Source organism: Salvelinus sp. IW2-2015, linkage group LG19 (genome assembly GCF_002910315.2).
Source record: "Salvelinus sp. IW2-2015 linkage group LG19, ASM291031v2, whole genome shotgun sequence".
Lineage (NCBI taxonomy): Eukaryota > Metazoa > Chordata > Actinopteri > Salmoniformes > Salmonidae > Salvelinus > Salvelinus sp. IW2-2015.
This window is the reverse complement of record NC_036859.1, coordinates 37,312,374-37,328,468: the sequence shown is the minus strand read 5'-3', so window position 1 is coordinate 37,328,468 and position 16,095 is coordinate 37,312,374. Positions and strand designations below refer to the sequence as shown.

At 41.3% G+C, this 16,095-nt stretch overlaps 1 protein-coding gene across 1 annotated transcript in view; it reads left to right on the top strand.

The window, feature by feature from the left end:
• The first annotated feature begins 239 nt into the window (after positions 1-239).
• Positions 240-16,095, top strand: part of tfr1a (transferrin receptor 1a) — a 28,799-nt gene continuing 12,943 nt past the window's right edge. Inside the window, exons 1-10 of the mRNA XM_024009687.2 lie at positions 240-354; positions 8,127-8,176; positions 10,946-11,180; positions 11,893-12,082; positions 12,886-13,111; positions 13,450-13,572; positions 13,841-13,930; positions 14,665-14,804; positions 14,965-15,116; positions 15,472-15,591. Of these exons, the coding sequence (XP_023865455.1) occupies positions 8,144-8,176; positions 10,946-11,180; positions 11,893-12,082; positions 12,886-13,111; positions 13,450-13,572; positions 13,841-13,930; positions 14,665-14,804; positions 14,965-15,116; positions 15,472-15,591 (1,309 nt within the window). The 5' untranslated portion in view covers positions 240-354; positions 8,127-8,143. The remainder of the gene's footprint in view (positions 355-8,126; positions 8,177-10,945; positions 11,181-11,892; positions 12,083-12,885; positions 13,112-13,449; positions 13,573-13,840; positions 13,931-14,664; positions 14,805-14,964; positions 15,117-15,471; positions 15,592-16,095) is intronic.

The following is a 16,095-nucleotide window of genomic DNA, read 5'->3' as shown; positions in this document are numbered from 1 at the left end:
ATATATTTAATCCTCACTAATGTTGTGCAAACACCCTAGGTCATGTGAATGTGTCAAATTAAACGGTCAAAACACATAGGCCTAGAAACCACTGCCGACGTTGCTTTCTCAAGAGCGCACACCTTCTAGAGGTTCTAGACTAGAACACATGGCAAGGCCAGCGCACCTCCGCTGAGAGGAGACGTGCGACAGGAAGTGACGTTTTCATCTATTACAACTCGATTTTTTTCTCTATCCATAAAGAGCATGCTCAAGGTTGCTTGCGCCAGTGAAGGGARTTTTTTTGTGAACGTTGAAAGAAACCTCGTGTCGAGGGAGCATACAATACCAGACGATTGCCACAATCGAAGAGCGGTAAGGGTGTGATTCTTATCATAATAACTGTAGCTTTTAAAAGCCGAAATAGTCTAACAATACAATGAATTGACTAACATGAATGGCCATGATGACAGTAATGTTAACGTAAAGCGTCATGTTATTGGCGTCCTTCATTTTAGAGCGCATATGGATATATTAGGCTATATGCAACCAAATATGTTTTACTGTCAAAATATTGCCAGCATGTCATAATTACTATTTTTGCCTATCGCTTTATGTAGGCGAGTTGGCAGTTGTCAATGGTTGATTGGATCATGATTGTAGCTCTGTGTCTTATTGAAATCTAGGCTACAATGACTCTCATCGGTTAATTCCTTTACATTACACAACGTTAAATCATTGGATGAAGGCGTCTTCTGTACGGGGGAGTTTTGTTAAGAATGCTCGGTCTGAATATTAAGCATCGCTTGCAGTATGTGTTTGGAAACACACGCACCTTATCCTTCATATTAGCTAGAAATCATTTTCAAAAAACAAAAGGTTAAATTGATATACACCTTTTATAGGGTTGGTGTTCCGGCATCTTTCAAATTTACAGCACACAGCGTGTATTTACGGAAGACAGTGACCACTTGTGCTAATTATCTATCTAACGTGCTTTGAACACCTGTGTGAAACGGAAGAAGGCCGCCAGAAACGTGTTGTCACAGAAAAATACTATCGGCTGCAACTGTGATACACCCGTTTTTAAAACGGTGTACAGTAAGTGTATCTTTTTGCATTTGTTAAATTATGTTAACGTGATATGAAAGTAAAGGGCTTTGTTTCTATATCCGTATAGCTTCACGTTTTTAATTGGAGTATTTGGTGGTTTTGGCTGCCAGAGCAAGTCTACCTCAGAAAATAACATAAGGTCCTTTGGACTATAAGGAGTAATCGTAGGCTCTTTAAGAGTACATCTTGGGCTCAACTTCTGTATGGGAGGTTTGTCATGTTCGGTTGAGTCGAGTGCTCTGTAGCCAAGGCTACTCTCAGCACATGGTAACTAGCCTATTTTCATGAGGTATGCACACACTCGGTTGATCTGGACTCATAGCTACCTAGATATATCGTAGTGAAGTTAACCTCGAGTAGGGTTCTTAAATGGGATTGAAGTTAGTATCGTTAGCATTTAAACAAATTATAATCTCGTAATGGTAGTTCATCTGCATGGGTAAACCTTCGCGCCCCAAAGTCTAATATCCTATTCTCTATCAGCAAGATCGTGTGAAACAGACATTGTGTTATATAATCGATTTCTTTCTGGTCATAAAGGCTAAAAGGCCCTGTTAGTCTACTGTACCTGGCTATAGCTTATCTAAACAAATCCAGTTTTTCAACGCTAGTGTGCGTGTAGAAGTCCAACAAATTTCTTAATTATCTCAACGCAAATCATGTCGAGCAATTATTTTGCATTGAAATAGGCTATGAATGAACTAACCTCGGTTTGCAAATAAATACACAAGGCCAATGTGTGCAGAACATTTGACCCAGAGTGCTATATGTCTATTTAAAACCATAACGTAGGCTACATTGAAGCCGAAACGGCATCAGGGGAACTTGACAAGCTCAAGTAGCCTACTGCGCATTCCTGCCCTTGACAAGTCCGCGTCGCTCCCGGGCGTCCCTATCCTATAATGACCTTGGTGATTTCTTGAATGTCTAAACAACGCTATTGTTATTCACAACCTTTGACACACATGGCTTTGCAACTTAAACTATGCACAGCACTACATGTTGTCATCTCTATGCTGTGTGTGTCAGTCAGTTATATTCTAGAAGTCTCTACTTTGTAAGTAATATCCTTATTCATCCAGGTCGTTGATCTCCGTGTAGAAAATCTCCACAATATTCTAGTTGACGATAGACCCCCAGTGTGTCTGATGTTCACCTCACAGCCGTGGTTGATTGGGTGGCAGGTAGCCTAGTGGTTAAGGAAGTTGGGCCAAATAACAGATTGTTTCCTGTTTCGAATCCCTAGGTGAAAGAAATATGTCGCTGTGCCCTTCAGCTAGGTGCTTAACCCTAATTGCTCCTGTAAGTTGCTCSGGATAAGAGCATCTGCTAAATGACATAAATGTAATGAAGATTCTTGTTTTTTTGTGTTGACAATATTGGGTTAGCCTTTTCATATTCTACCCAGTAATCTCAGACTGAATATGTAATGTGTATGACTGTCAGACCCAGCCATTTTGGAGATACCTCTGTATGGCTCTGTAGCCTGTTCTCCTGGCTGACCCTCATTCTCATGAACAACTGGGAACTTTTCCCAATGTGACTCTCACATGATCGGCTACTGCACAATGAAGCAGAAGATATGACTCCCCTCACACCCCACCTCCCTTCTCACTCCCTATAACAAGGATTAGTGGGCAACAATCCAGATGTCAGCAGCTTATGGAACCAGGATTGGCCATGTTCGATGAATGAAGCTTTTATGTAATTGTTGTGTGGGTTTGCGCTAGAATTCTGGACTCTGGTGCTCCAAGCTTGCTCCTTTTTGTGTTCATAGTAGGTCTATTTGTTGGGCAAAAGATTGAGTTAACAGCACTAGTCTATACTTGGTAGGAACTGGTTGAATGAATGACATCTCATCAGAGTGAAAAATATTTTAATTTCCCCGAACCTACCAAAGTTTGCAGTTGTCACACCTTTTACATTCGGAAAACCTGATTTAAAAAAAAATAAGAAAAAGAAAAAAAAATTCATTTTCAGAACTGAAATAGTTTCAGGATTCTTTTCTTGCTCCTCTTCACTTTAACACATACTGTCCATTCTGACTAAAGGTTTCCTATAACCATTGTGATGAGTCGAAGAACCTTTGTTATAGGTCTGCCTATGTGAGTGGTCGAATAGCTTTAGCCAAGGGCAATGATATAGGCTAGGATCTGTTACTTTGGTTAGGCTACATATTCAACTATAAAGCATAGGCCTCATACTGTGGCATGTAAGCGTCTAATCCTGTTGTGTTCATTCACAACATGTTGCCAGTTCTTGAGACTAAAATAACTTCCCATGGATGTTTGCAGTCAACTCGCAGCTGACGGAGTCAGTCCCCTATATCTGCATTTGTCATGATATTATTGAAGAAATGAATGGTTATGACATACGTTATAGCATGTTTACAACACTGTAACATTGTCAGCTTCATGGATAAATGCTGTTCCATAGAAATGCATTGTGGTCAACCCATTGGTTGGCTACAGTAGTAGGCCTTAACTCAGTCACGCTCGTAAAGCTGGGATAAATGGCTGTGTTTGAACTCGCTCATCCCCCTCCCTGTCTTAAGTTCATGGCAACGGTGGTGTCGTAATGTTACATATGGCCCCACATTATACTCCTGGACTATTTATGAAGTTAAGGTTACCCGGGTTCTTCTGGGAGAGGTGTTGGAAAGCACTACCGTGAGTGTCTGCTTGACAATGGAGAAGAGTAGAGCTATTAGGCTGTTAGAAAAAGCGGTTGAAGATGTGTCTGTTTTCCAAGGAAGAACTTGATACCCAAGGCTTATTGCTTTAGCCTTGAATTGATGTAACCACCCCCCCCCCCCTGGGCCCAGTGTAGCAGTACGTCTGGGAACCAAGGGTGAATTCACGGTTCCCATGGTGATAGCACATGCTTTATCTGTCTGACACACTTTGAAGGCTTTGCAGGTAGAGGCCTACACTCTAGAACAGGGATGKGGGGGGGGTTCAGGCTCCAGGAGACTCCAGACTCCAGGCCTCAGGGGCTTGAGAGGTTTCACACTTTGTCTTCATCCCTAGCAAACACAGCTGATTTTTAAACTAATTGCTCCCGAGCTGTGCAGCAGTCTAAGGCACTGTGTCTCAGTGCTTGAGGCGTCACTACAGACACCCTGGTTCGAATCCAGGCTGTATCACTACCGGGCAGGTGATTGGGAGTCACATTTGGCCCAGCGTCGTCCAGATTTGTCCGGTGTAGGCCGTCATTAAAGATAAGAATATGTTCTTTAACTGACTTGCCTAGTAAAATAAATAAAATGTACATTCTAAACTCAAGATCATGGTTAGATGATTATTGGAGTCAAAGTCTTTAGGCAGTGGTCAACAGCTGGCAGATGCTGTGTGGTTAAGGCTACCTACGTGATGTGATCCTTATGAATTATTTGTCAAACAGCAGCCAAGCATCGATCATCATGTCACCAGAATAAGACCCTCGATATTTATTGGAAAGAAGCATCAAGCTYATCATCGAGGGGTTTCACCACCCTGTGAAGTTCATAATTGATTTAATCTGTAGCCTAATAAACTGCATATGATTTCCTGAGTTGTAGATGGAGGACCACACAACATAATCACGTGACTCCAGGTTTACATCGATATAATGGTTATTATATCAATATTTGTGCGTAAAGGGGTTTCCACCGACACTTCTCGCATTTTATTAATTTGACTGACACAAAAAGATCCCACCTTGGCTAGCGTATTGTTTTGTTGTGTCGACATTTGGAAAGTTTACCGGCAAATTTGTTTCCATCCGGCCTGTTGTGACCTTTTTATTTATCCGACATGTACTTTACTCGCATAAAAAAGTTGGATGGAAACCTGGTTAGTGTATGTGACTGTGTGTTTGTAGTCACACTTCATCTCTTATCTGTAGGTCTTGCAGAATTGGTTAAGTTTCTAACCCTACCAAGGCTGGTTATGTTTGGCATGTAGGCTAAAAGCTTTGAGATGGTGTGATTTTAATGAGAGAACCACTTAACCAACAGTCTTTTCTCAACATATTCCACTGTAAAGCAGAGGTTGAAGTTACAGCCTACAATTTGATATGCCAGCAAGAGGTTAAGAGGTTACAGCCTACATTTTGTTATGTGGTTATGAAGTTTGCCCGTTTACGAAAGGACCGGTCATCATAATAATAATAATAATAATACATTGAATTTATAATGCATTTTTCATTGAAAAACAATCTCAGTACTACAGTTAGTGTATTACAATAAATAAAAAGGAGACTTGGAAAAAGGACACAGCTAGACAGGGCAACTGACACGACGTACACAGCTGACGCTACAAGGAACACAAGGAGGAATAGTGCTACAGTATCTTCTGTTTCTGTGACCTTTACTGAAGTCTTGCTAAGTCAGCCTTTACTAGCCGTAGCCAAAATATGCTGAGGAAGACACGGCCAGGCCAACTTAGCCTAACTGAAATTAGCCTATATCTGCTAACCTAATGTAGTGTTAAGATCATAGGCCTATATTTATTTATGGTTTAGTTAGGCTAGGCTTGGAGGTTGCTAARTAGGGCAGGCCTGTCTCCTGGCATTTGCCCACGGTTCCGCTGTCACGCCATGTCCTCTATGGAATCTCACCCCATTGGGGCTGAACATGTCGCAAGAGGTCATCCGGGGCTCATTGTCCGGACAGGCGCCACTGTTCTGCCCCGTTAGTCTTACTACAGTAATCATTGTGGCAACTCTCTACTGAGGTGACTTTACAAAAACAAGGACTGTCTTTTGCTGATTCATTCAGTCCCTAACACAATCCTAGAATTGATTAGTCTTCTTTTTACACTAGATGGGTCATAAGAGAGCTGTTTAGGTGGTTGAAATTCTTCAGGACTGGGAGGAACGGTTGACGAGCAGTTATTTAGAGAAGCCGTGTTCAATTGGGAGTCATGTCCCGCGTGGCTCAGTTGGTAGAGCATGGTGATTGCAATGCCAGGTGTGTGGGTTCGATTCCCATTGGGGAACAGTGTGAAAAATAATGTAAATGTATGCACTCACTAACTAACTGTAAGTCTCTGTGGATAAGAGCATCTGCCAAATGAGTAAAATGTAAATGAGGGCTCTGCTCACTTRCCTCATTTTCYTTTTGTGTGATTTGGTTCAGGAGCMTTGAGATAATATTGATGCTTGGTGTGATGGGAAAAGAGGTGAATGAGGTTCATTAGGTAGGTTCATGCTGRTTGGGAACACAGTTAGCGAGGCATTTGGTAAGACCGTAGACATGTGGCTTGTTCAGAAAGATTGGGCATGGTTTGAAAGGTAAGAACACATTTTTGTTTTAGTATTTAGGCCTAGGTCCTCCCTTGTCAGAGATGCATTGTTTTGAATGGTAATAAGTGAAACATTGGTTGTCAATTACTGCTTGTCTTTCTCAGTAAAGGAGAAGTGTTATGAGGAATTGCTATCATGACTGCGGTAACCCTGTGGTCAAAACAGCTGTAAGGGGGGTTCGATAAACTTGACTTAGCATGTTGGCTGGATGCTCTGTTTCCTTTCCTGAAATAGTGAAGTGGTTTACTTATTTAATCGTCTATTTAAGTTGTGTTTTGACATGTTATCTCTGCACTTTGTTCTTTATTCAGAGCGTTAACTTAGTAAGACTGCCCTGTTGTCAAATATAGATGAGGTGGTTGTATTCATAGGTATTTAAAAAGAATAGATGAGATGGTGATCGTGATGTATCATTTTTAACTGAATAATGAATGTCCTATCTAGTGGCTTCAAGTTGATAACCCCTCAACGTGATGTAGGCCATCACAGCTGTGGCAATGATTAGAAGAGCTTTCGATTTCTTTGCCCATTATTTTCAATAAGCCATTAGGCCTAGTTGTAATACAATTTGAGCCATTAGGCCTAGTTGTAATACAATTTGAGCCATTAGGCCTAGTTGTAATACATTTGAGCCATTAATCCTAGTTGTAATACAATTTGAGCCATTAGGCCTAGTTGTGCTTCTACACCTGCATTGCTTGCTGTTTGGGGTTTTAGGCTGGGTTTCTGTACAGCACTTCGAGATATTAGCTGATGTACGAAGGGCTTTATAAAATAAACTTGATTTGATTAGTTGTACTACAATTTGAGCCATTAGGCCTAGTTGTAATACAATTTGAGCCATTAGGCCTAGTTGTAATACAATTTGAGCCATTAGGCATAGTTGTAATACAATTTGAGCCATTAGGCCTAGTTGTAATACAATTTTGAGCCATTAGGCCTAGTTGTAATACAATTTTGAGCCATTAGGCCTAGTTGTATATCACCCTAAGCAAAGCAAATCTTGTGGGACTTTGTCGCCACCTACTGCTCTAAACTGATTACTACATGGTAACTTCAATGGGACAAAATAATGGATTATTTTATGAATTCATTTAGGCTAATTACAACAACTTACAATTAGGCCAGCATAACATTAACGTTACCAGTAGTGTACAGTACAAAATCACTTAAGACTGTACAGTCAAATAAGCAATGGGGTCTGCAATRATGACTTAATAACACAGCACATTATCGAAAATGTTTCGAATGGCCTATCCCTTATTCAGAACAATTGCTCATCGTGGGTGCTGCTTGACAGCCAGGAAATGATATGGTAGTCTCGTGTTTCTGGTCTCAGGACTCCATTCACACAGAGACATTGCTTTCTTTGGCGCATCCATAAAATCAAGCCACGTGGGAAGTTTGTGTTTTTGTAATCATGTTATTTTCCTTCCCCCTCGACTTCACGTGGAGCAAGTGTGATTATGTGGCCGGTTCACGCCCTCAACAGTGCTCTTTTGTGCCTGGGAACAGTGCAATCCTTCAGGGCAACACCGTAGGAAGCCTGGTGGATGTTTAGAGAAGATGTGGGACTTTTTTCTTTGGTTTCTTCCCACTAGCCAGAAAGWAACTGTTCATGAATACACAAATAAWAAGTGAAAACCTGGGGCTTTGGGACGTGTGGTATTTTCTTTCCCCAAAACTCCGTATTTCTATTCTAGCATGGATCCTGTTCCACACTCAAATTGTTTTTTTGTTCCCTCTAGACTTCTGAGAAGCTACCATGGACCACGCAAGGTCGACAATATCCAAAATTGTAAGTACTAGGCCTACACTTTAAAGACATTACCCTAGCATTTATTAAATKATTGTCTCATTATCCTGTCTAAAAATGGTTGCAAATAAAAAGCATTCCTCTTTTGAATGTTTTTTTAAATGGTTGCTTTTAGTTTCAGTTGACTGATACCTGCACCACAATTTTCTCAAATGTTAGTAAAATGAGTACACGTCACACACTTGCAAATTGGTCTCGTCACTCTAAAGTGGTTCAGTGATTCCCGAAGCAAACGTATAGTGCTGCTACCTCGCTTTCCAACCAAGGTGCATGAATAAAGGAGCCAACTGGAAATGTGAAGAATGGTGCTAACTTCACAATCTATTGATATTATACCCTGATGAAGGCTACAAGCCAAAAAAGCATTGGTTTTTATTAAGGCAATGAAACAAATGTTTTTCTTCRGTTATTATGCCAGCCGTTTCAGTAAGCTGGTCTAGAGGAAGTAGTGTGTTATGTTTTATACTGATTTGACTYCAATAAAATTGTAACACAATAGCTGTGTTTACACAGGCAGCCCAATTCAGATCTTTTGCCTGATTTTTTTTTATTGGCACAAGCTCTGCTCTGATTGGTCACCTCCTTACTTAATTTGCACACACTGTATACAGGTTTTTCTATTGTGTTTATTGACTGTACTTTTGTTTATCCCATGTGTAACTCACTGGATATAGTCTCACATTGCCATCTGTTTTGTTACCGAAGCCCCATATATTACCCACCACTGCGACCTGTATGCTCTCGTTGGCTGGCCCTCGCTACATATTTGTTGCCAAACCCACTGGCACCAGGTCATCTATAAGTCTTTGCTAGGTAAAGCTCCGCCTTATCTCAGCTCACTGGTCTCTATAGCAACATCCACCCTTAGCACGTGCTCCAGCAGGTATATTTCACTGGTCATCCCCAAAGCCAAACCTACTTTGGCCATCTTTCCTTACAGTTCTCTGCTGCCAATGACTGGAACTTATTGCAGAAATCACTGAAGTTGGAGACTTATATATCCCTCACTAACTTTAAGTGTCAGCTGTCAGAGCAGCTTACTGATCGCTGCAGCTGTACACAGCCCATCTGTAAATAGCCCATCCAACTACCTACCTCATCCCCATATTTGTTTTAGTTTTTCTGCTCTTTTGAACACCAGTATTTCTACTTGCACATCCTCATCTGCACATCTATCACTCCAGTGTAATTTGCTAAATTGTAATTACTTCGCCACTATTGGCCTATTGCCTTACCTCCTTACTTCGTTTGCACACACTGTATACAGATTTTTCTATTGTGTTATGGGACAAACAAACGTACAGTCAATGTTTAACTCCTGTTTGTGTCGCACTGCTTTGCTTTATCTTGGCCAGGTCGCAGTTGTAAATGAAAACTTGTTCTCAACTGGCCTACCTGGTTAAATAAAGGTGACAGAATATCAGAATTAGGCTGCCTGAGTAAACAGTAAACACAGCCAATGTGTTAAGTGGCACACATTATGCAAATTAGTTTCARCAACCTCTGACAAGTTGATGTACGGACACATACGTACTATATTACTGAACTATAGTATAACTTGACATAGTGCCAGCCTAGTAGGACTATACACTAGGGCTGGGAATTGSCAGGGACGATACGATATTATCACGATACTTACGTGCCGATTCGATATGTATTGCGATTCGATACTGTGATATTATTGCGATTMGATTTTTCCAAACATATTGCTCACGATATCGCTGCAGAGGGATCAGTCATGGAAATAAAAGTGCTGAAAACAAATTGGCTCACTATTTAAAAAGAAGATGGGGGAAGGAAAAATACTGTAGTTTTTGTTGCAGGTACAGATGACGAAGTCAAATAATATTGTGATATATCGGCAAATGATAATATCCCGATTTATTTTTATTTTTTTAGGGCTGTCAAACTGTTAGGAGAATTAAGTTCTCATGTTCTTTAACCAATTCAATGAAATGACTCAGTCTGCTATATCAGGATTTGTAAGATACTGATAGAAATAGCAACAGACAGAGGCCAAGGTCTACAATAGTCAAATGTTTATTTACGGGAACTTTCTGCCTATCATTTCCTGTACATTGGTCTATATACCTCATATTTTGTCATTACTGTCCCTCCTCCTCTCAGAAACAGAGGACAATATAGTTCACAAGTCTTCCTGTTATACAATCTACTACAAGCCCAAGGTCTCTCCCCTCCCTGGGTGGGGACAGAATGTCCTGTAAGGAACACAGTAGTACAGCTTGTCTGTCTAGCTCCTCTTATCATTTGTTTCACACTTGCACCCTGCTTACATACTAAAAAGGAACAAGAAGTCCTTGTCCTAGTTCTGACTAAAACTACACATCAGATTTATAGAGGTATGATTCTAATAAATTTCATACAATCATACAATGACAGGGTAGTTTTAGTTATAGTTCTACGTTAAATGTATACATCATTTAGTCATTATTCATAAAATCATAACACAAACGAATTAAAATAATCAATCACATTACATTCTGTAGTTAATCTCGATTTAATCACTTTATTTGCTCAAATTTGGTGCCAAATAAAGATTGTTCCATTTAAAAAATATATATCTGATATAGGCATGTTATTATAGGCATGTAGGGAGTGAAACACAAGGTATTCTGTATAAGAATGTTTTCAATGTTCAAAATGTCTTCATTTTGGCTGAATAAAACACACACTAAATCACATGGCATGTGAGGATTTTAACAGCTCTCCTTCATCAATCTGTCTCCACAGTTCAATGGAGAGCCTCGCTCATACACACGCTTCAACCTGACACAGAACATGGAGGGTGAGAACAGCCAGGTGGAGATGAAACTGTCGTCCGACATGGACGAGGAGGTGGGCGGCAATGGCGTAGGGGAGGACCTCAACCATGCCAAGGAACCCTATGTGGTACACAAGCCTGCCGGGCGCACGCCCAAGAGCGTCTGCTTCATGGTGGCCACCATACTCCTCATCTTCATCATCAGTAAGAACAGACATTTTAAAAATGGACAATTGCATGCTGGTGCCTCAGTCACTATTAGTCACGTATTGGTCATATACTGTATCAGTAAAAGTCACATGCTCATTATTAAAGGACACGTTGAAGGATGGTTGGTTTCTTCACTCTGAAAGTAGTCTATCAAATCAAGTTTATTTTATATAGCCCTTCGTACATCAGCTAATATCTCGAAGTGCTGTACAGACACCCAGCCTAAAACCCCAAACAGCAAGCAATGCAGGTGTAGAAGCACGGTGGCTAGGAAAAACTCCCTAGAAAGGCCAAAACCTAGGAAGAAACCTAGAGGGCCAGGAGAAACTCTAATTCATGTTTCGGGTTTCTTTAAAAGCCACTGAAATTCTGTTAACTTTAGCCACAGATATCTAAAACTCAGTGCAAGTCGCCCCTATCGCTTCCACTGTCGTATGATTTATGGATGAAACACTGTTTAGTTAAACTGATGACCAGATTAAGAGCTGGTTTTCCAGACAAAGATTAAGCCTAGTCTTGRAMAAAAAAAWAAAAGTTCTCMATCGAAAGCTTCTTTTTTTTTGTCTGGGGTAAACCGGCCCGTCTGGGGAAAACCGTCTCTTGGTCTGGTTTCTGCCCGGATGGTTTTGTATAGCTGCTGCTGACAGTGGTTTCAGCGGTTATTTTATMATTTACTCTATTCCCCTTTTTTCTGTTTCTCTCTCAGGCTATCTGATTGGCTACCTGTCCCACCGGAAGAAAGAGTTGGCTCCTCCCAGCTGCTCCAGGTCCACCTTTGAAGAATCCATTACCCAGGATTCCGTTAAGATGGCGGCGGACCCTGTCATGGACTGGACGGACGTGAAGCGACTGCTGGATCAGAAGATGAGTGCCTCCAGCTTCGAGAGTGCCTTCAGGTGACTGCACTAGTAGCCCAGTGGGGTAAACATTAAAGGGWTACTTCAGGATTTTGGCAATGAAGCCTTTATCTACCTCCCCAGAGTCGGATGAATTTGTGGATACCATTTTTTTWAATTATCCATGAGCTCATCAGACTCTGGGGAAGTAGATACAGAGATTTAATTGCAAAAATCAAAGTATCCCTTTTTAAGCTTGTCTGCTCTCATTTTTCAACKTTATATTGGAAATGGCACTACAATGTTATACTACTGCCAATTGTATTATGTTGTGACAGTATGGCAGCTGCATACGAAGCCTGAACAGATTCTACCCCCAAGCCATAAGACTGTTAACCAATAGCTATCCCGACTATTTAACTATCTGCGTTGACCCTTTTTGCACTTAACTATTTTGACTCATATAAGCTGCCATTACTGTTTATCTATCCTGTTGCCTGGTCACTTTATCCCATCCTATATGTACATACAGTATCTACCTCAATTACCTTGTACCCCTGCACATCCACTCTGTACTTGTACCCTGTGTATATAGCCAAGTTATCGTTACTCATTGTGTATTCTTTATTATTTTATCTTTCTACATTGTTGGGAAGGGCCCGTTAATAAGCGTTTCACTGTTAGTTTACATCTGTTGTTTACAAAGCATGTGACCAATAACATTTGAAGTCTTAATAATTGTCTGCATAATGTTTGGCACATCATTGGGATAAAAATATATTTATATTTCTCTCATCACCCCCTTCCTGTCTCTCTCCATCACCCCCCCCCTTTCTCTCTGTCTCTGTCTGTCACTCTCTCAGTGAGTTTGCTAGTGAAAGCCATCAGGCAGGCTCTGTTGGAGACAATGTGCTGGCCAAGAAGGTGCTGGCAAGGTTCAAAGAGTATGGCATGTACACGTGGACTGACGAGCACTATGTCAAGCTTGTGGATCCCCCTGCATCTGGCTCCAACAGGGTGACCTTCAAAGGGTCTGACCTTGGAGCACTGAGGGGCTATCTGGCCTACAGCAAAACTGGAACAGCGAAGGTAATCATTGAAAAAAATCAAGTGTTTCTATTTCTTTCTTTTTTTTTACATTGAAATGAACAGATTTGGAGCATTTCAGTTGATTTCAAGCTTGACAATAGAGCTGATACTCTGATTTGTAATACAATAATTTACATAACAATGTATACTATAAAATACTACGACAGGTATCACATTAGTCATTCGGTTTATTTTCAAGCATTTAGCACAATTGCTAACTACACTTTGCATATACCCCTAGTATTCTTCCATAATAGTACTTCCATATTTATGAATAAATTGTTGCAGAGTAATTTGAGCTCAAGACCGGTTTCAATTTCTATTTTTGTTTTTCACAGGGCGCAGTACTTCACGGCAACTACGGCCAGATGGACGACCTGAGAAAACTGCAGGATAAGAACATTGCCTTGGACGGGAGGGTCCTTCTGGTCAGATCTGGAAAAATAAGCTTTGCTGAGAAGGTGAGGGAATTTGCACAAGAAGAAACAGAAAACATACTTCCTTGAGRTATTTCATAATCTAATTTCATAAGCATACTGCTGAATTTTTAACAAGGTCATTGGTCGCTCTTCATTTTGGAGGTTTAGTGTCAGTATGATGAGTCTAGTTTGTATTGGTAAATCTATTGGAGCCTATATGGACTTGATTGAATAACACAAGGTGATGTGTCATCGCTAGGCGTATAAGGGTTCTGTTCTCGTGCTGCTAACTCCTTTCTTCATTGCGTAGGTGGCCAACGCAGCCAAGCTGAATGCCTCTGCTGTTCTCATCTACCCTGCTGACAGAGGGCTCAGAGAGTCCACTCAGCTCTTTGGCCATGTGAGTGAGGCGGACATTTTCTCTATGAAATGTACATGTAGACAGACATATGATTTACATTCCCAGCCATAACTGAARTTAACTGGACACACACATATATTGTTGGGTATATCTGCAGTATCTACTACTTATGGGCTCCCGAGTGGCGCAGCGGTCTAAGGCGCACTGCATCTCAGTGCTAGAGGCGTCACTACAGACACCCTGGTTCAAATACAGGCTGTATCACAACCGGCCGTGATTGGGAGTCCCACAGGGCGGCCCACAATTGGCCCAGCGTCGTCCGTTTTTGGCCGGTGTAGGCCGTCATTGTAAATAAGAATTTGTACTTAACTGACTTGCCTAGTTAAATTAAAACAAATTACACTTAAGGTTACATTTAAAGATACAGTAGTGTGTTGTTGTACCTCTTGTTGCTTCATCTTATTCAGCTCCACTTTGTACCCTGATGTCACCCTCACTATATTCTAGCCAAGGCAGTGCACCTTCTTGTTCTAGCCCTGCACCAACACACCTGGGGTGTATTCACTAGGAACCAAAACGGGAAGGAACCTACTTGAATTTTTTTCAACAGAAACTAGTTTTTGTTTCCCAAACGCAACTGTTTGGACTAATGATTACACCCCAGATTGAACTTATCAAGGGTTAAGTTGAATTGGCTATGTTAGTGCAGGGCCAAAGCAAAACACAAAGGTCAGGGCTCACCCTGTCGTGTGTCTCCGTTTCTCCATATCCAGGTCCATCTTGGCTCTGGCGACCCTTACACCCCCGGGTTCCCCTCCTTCAACCATACCCAGTTTCCCCCTGTCCAGTCCTCAGGCCTCCCCAGCATCCTGGCCCAGACCATCACAGTCAACATGGCCGCCACTATTATCAGGTACGTTTCCATCAACTGTAGTAGAAGTCCTTACACACAGATCTAGGAACAGCATACCATTCCTATCCTAACCATGACAATTTTTAAGGGTTTAACATGTGAAACTGACCTTAGATCAGTGCCTAACATTTTMCCACCAAATCTTTGTCTGGAAACCCAGGGGGATGAAAGGGAAAAGCGCCCCTACAGGTTGGGTAGCGGTAGGACAACTGGGAGATGATGACGATATGGTCACGGTGGAGGTCAACAACGTCCTGGCTGAGAAGAAGATCGTCAACGTGTTTGGAGTCATCAAAGGCTTTGTGGACCCAGGTATGGTTGACCTATGACCCTGTGGAAAGAAACATGAGTCCCTAGTATTGTATAGTTCTTAGGTAATTTGACGGCAGCTTTGGGGTCAGTTTCATTTCAAATGTAGTCAAGTCAGTAGATTTAATYGAAATTCAATGTGTGAATTGATGCATAGTCCAGATCTAAAAGAATGAACCATTTTCATTTCATGAGCATAATTTCCATTAATGTCCCTACATTAAGGGAAATTAAATGGGATTGACCCTAATTTGAGAGGCTAACTGCTATCTGTGAGAGGATAACTGTTATCTAATAGATCAACTGTCACAATCCTTTACATCCTTTAAATATGCTATGTCTGCCTTCCTTGCTGTAGATCGTTTTGTGGTTATGGGTGCTCAGAGGGATGCCTGGGGTCCAGGCTTCGCCAGCTCCACAGTGGGCACCAGTGTGTTGGTGGAGTTGGCACGCGCCATCTCAGACATGGTGAAAAATGGTGGGTGATGATAGATGCCAGGCCAGACCATATAAATGCCATAGAATAGACAGAATGGATACAGGTCTCTATTCTACTGTACTGCTTTGGGTTTTCAATCGGCAGGTAGCCAAGCACTTAAGAGCGTTGGACCAGTAACCAAAAGGTCACTGGTTCGAATCCCCACAGCGACTAGGTGAAAAATCTTGTTTGTGCGCTTGAGCCAAGCACTTAACCCGAATTGCTCCTGTTTAAGTCGCTCTGGATAAAAGCGTCTGCTAAATGACTAAAATGTAAATGTACGGTTATAGACAGAATGGATATACAGTGTAGGTCTCCACTGTAGTGCCTTGAGTTTTCAATCAATTCTCTCATGTGTTCATGTAGTGTCTGGGGTTAATTCTAATCTATTCCACCAATCTCAAGGAGCATTGTCATATTTTAAGTGACCATGGGGTTCTGTTCACATAAACTGAGCACATGACTGGAGAAGACTTATAGATTTAAAAAGGGGCATATAGATTA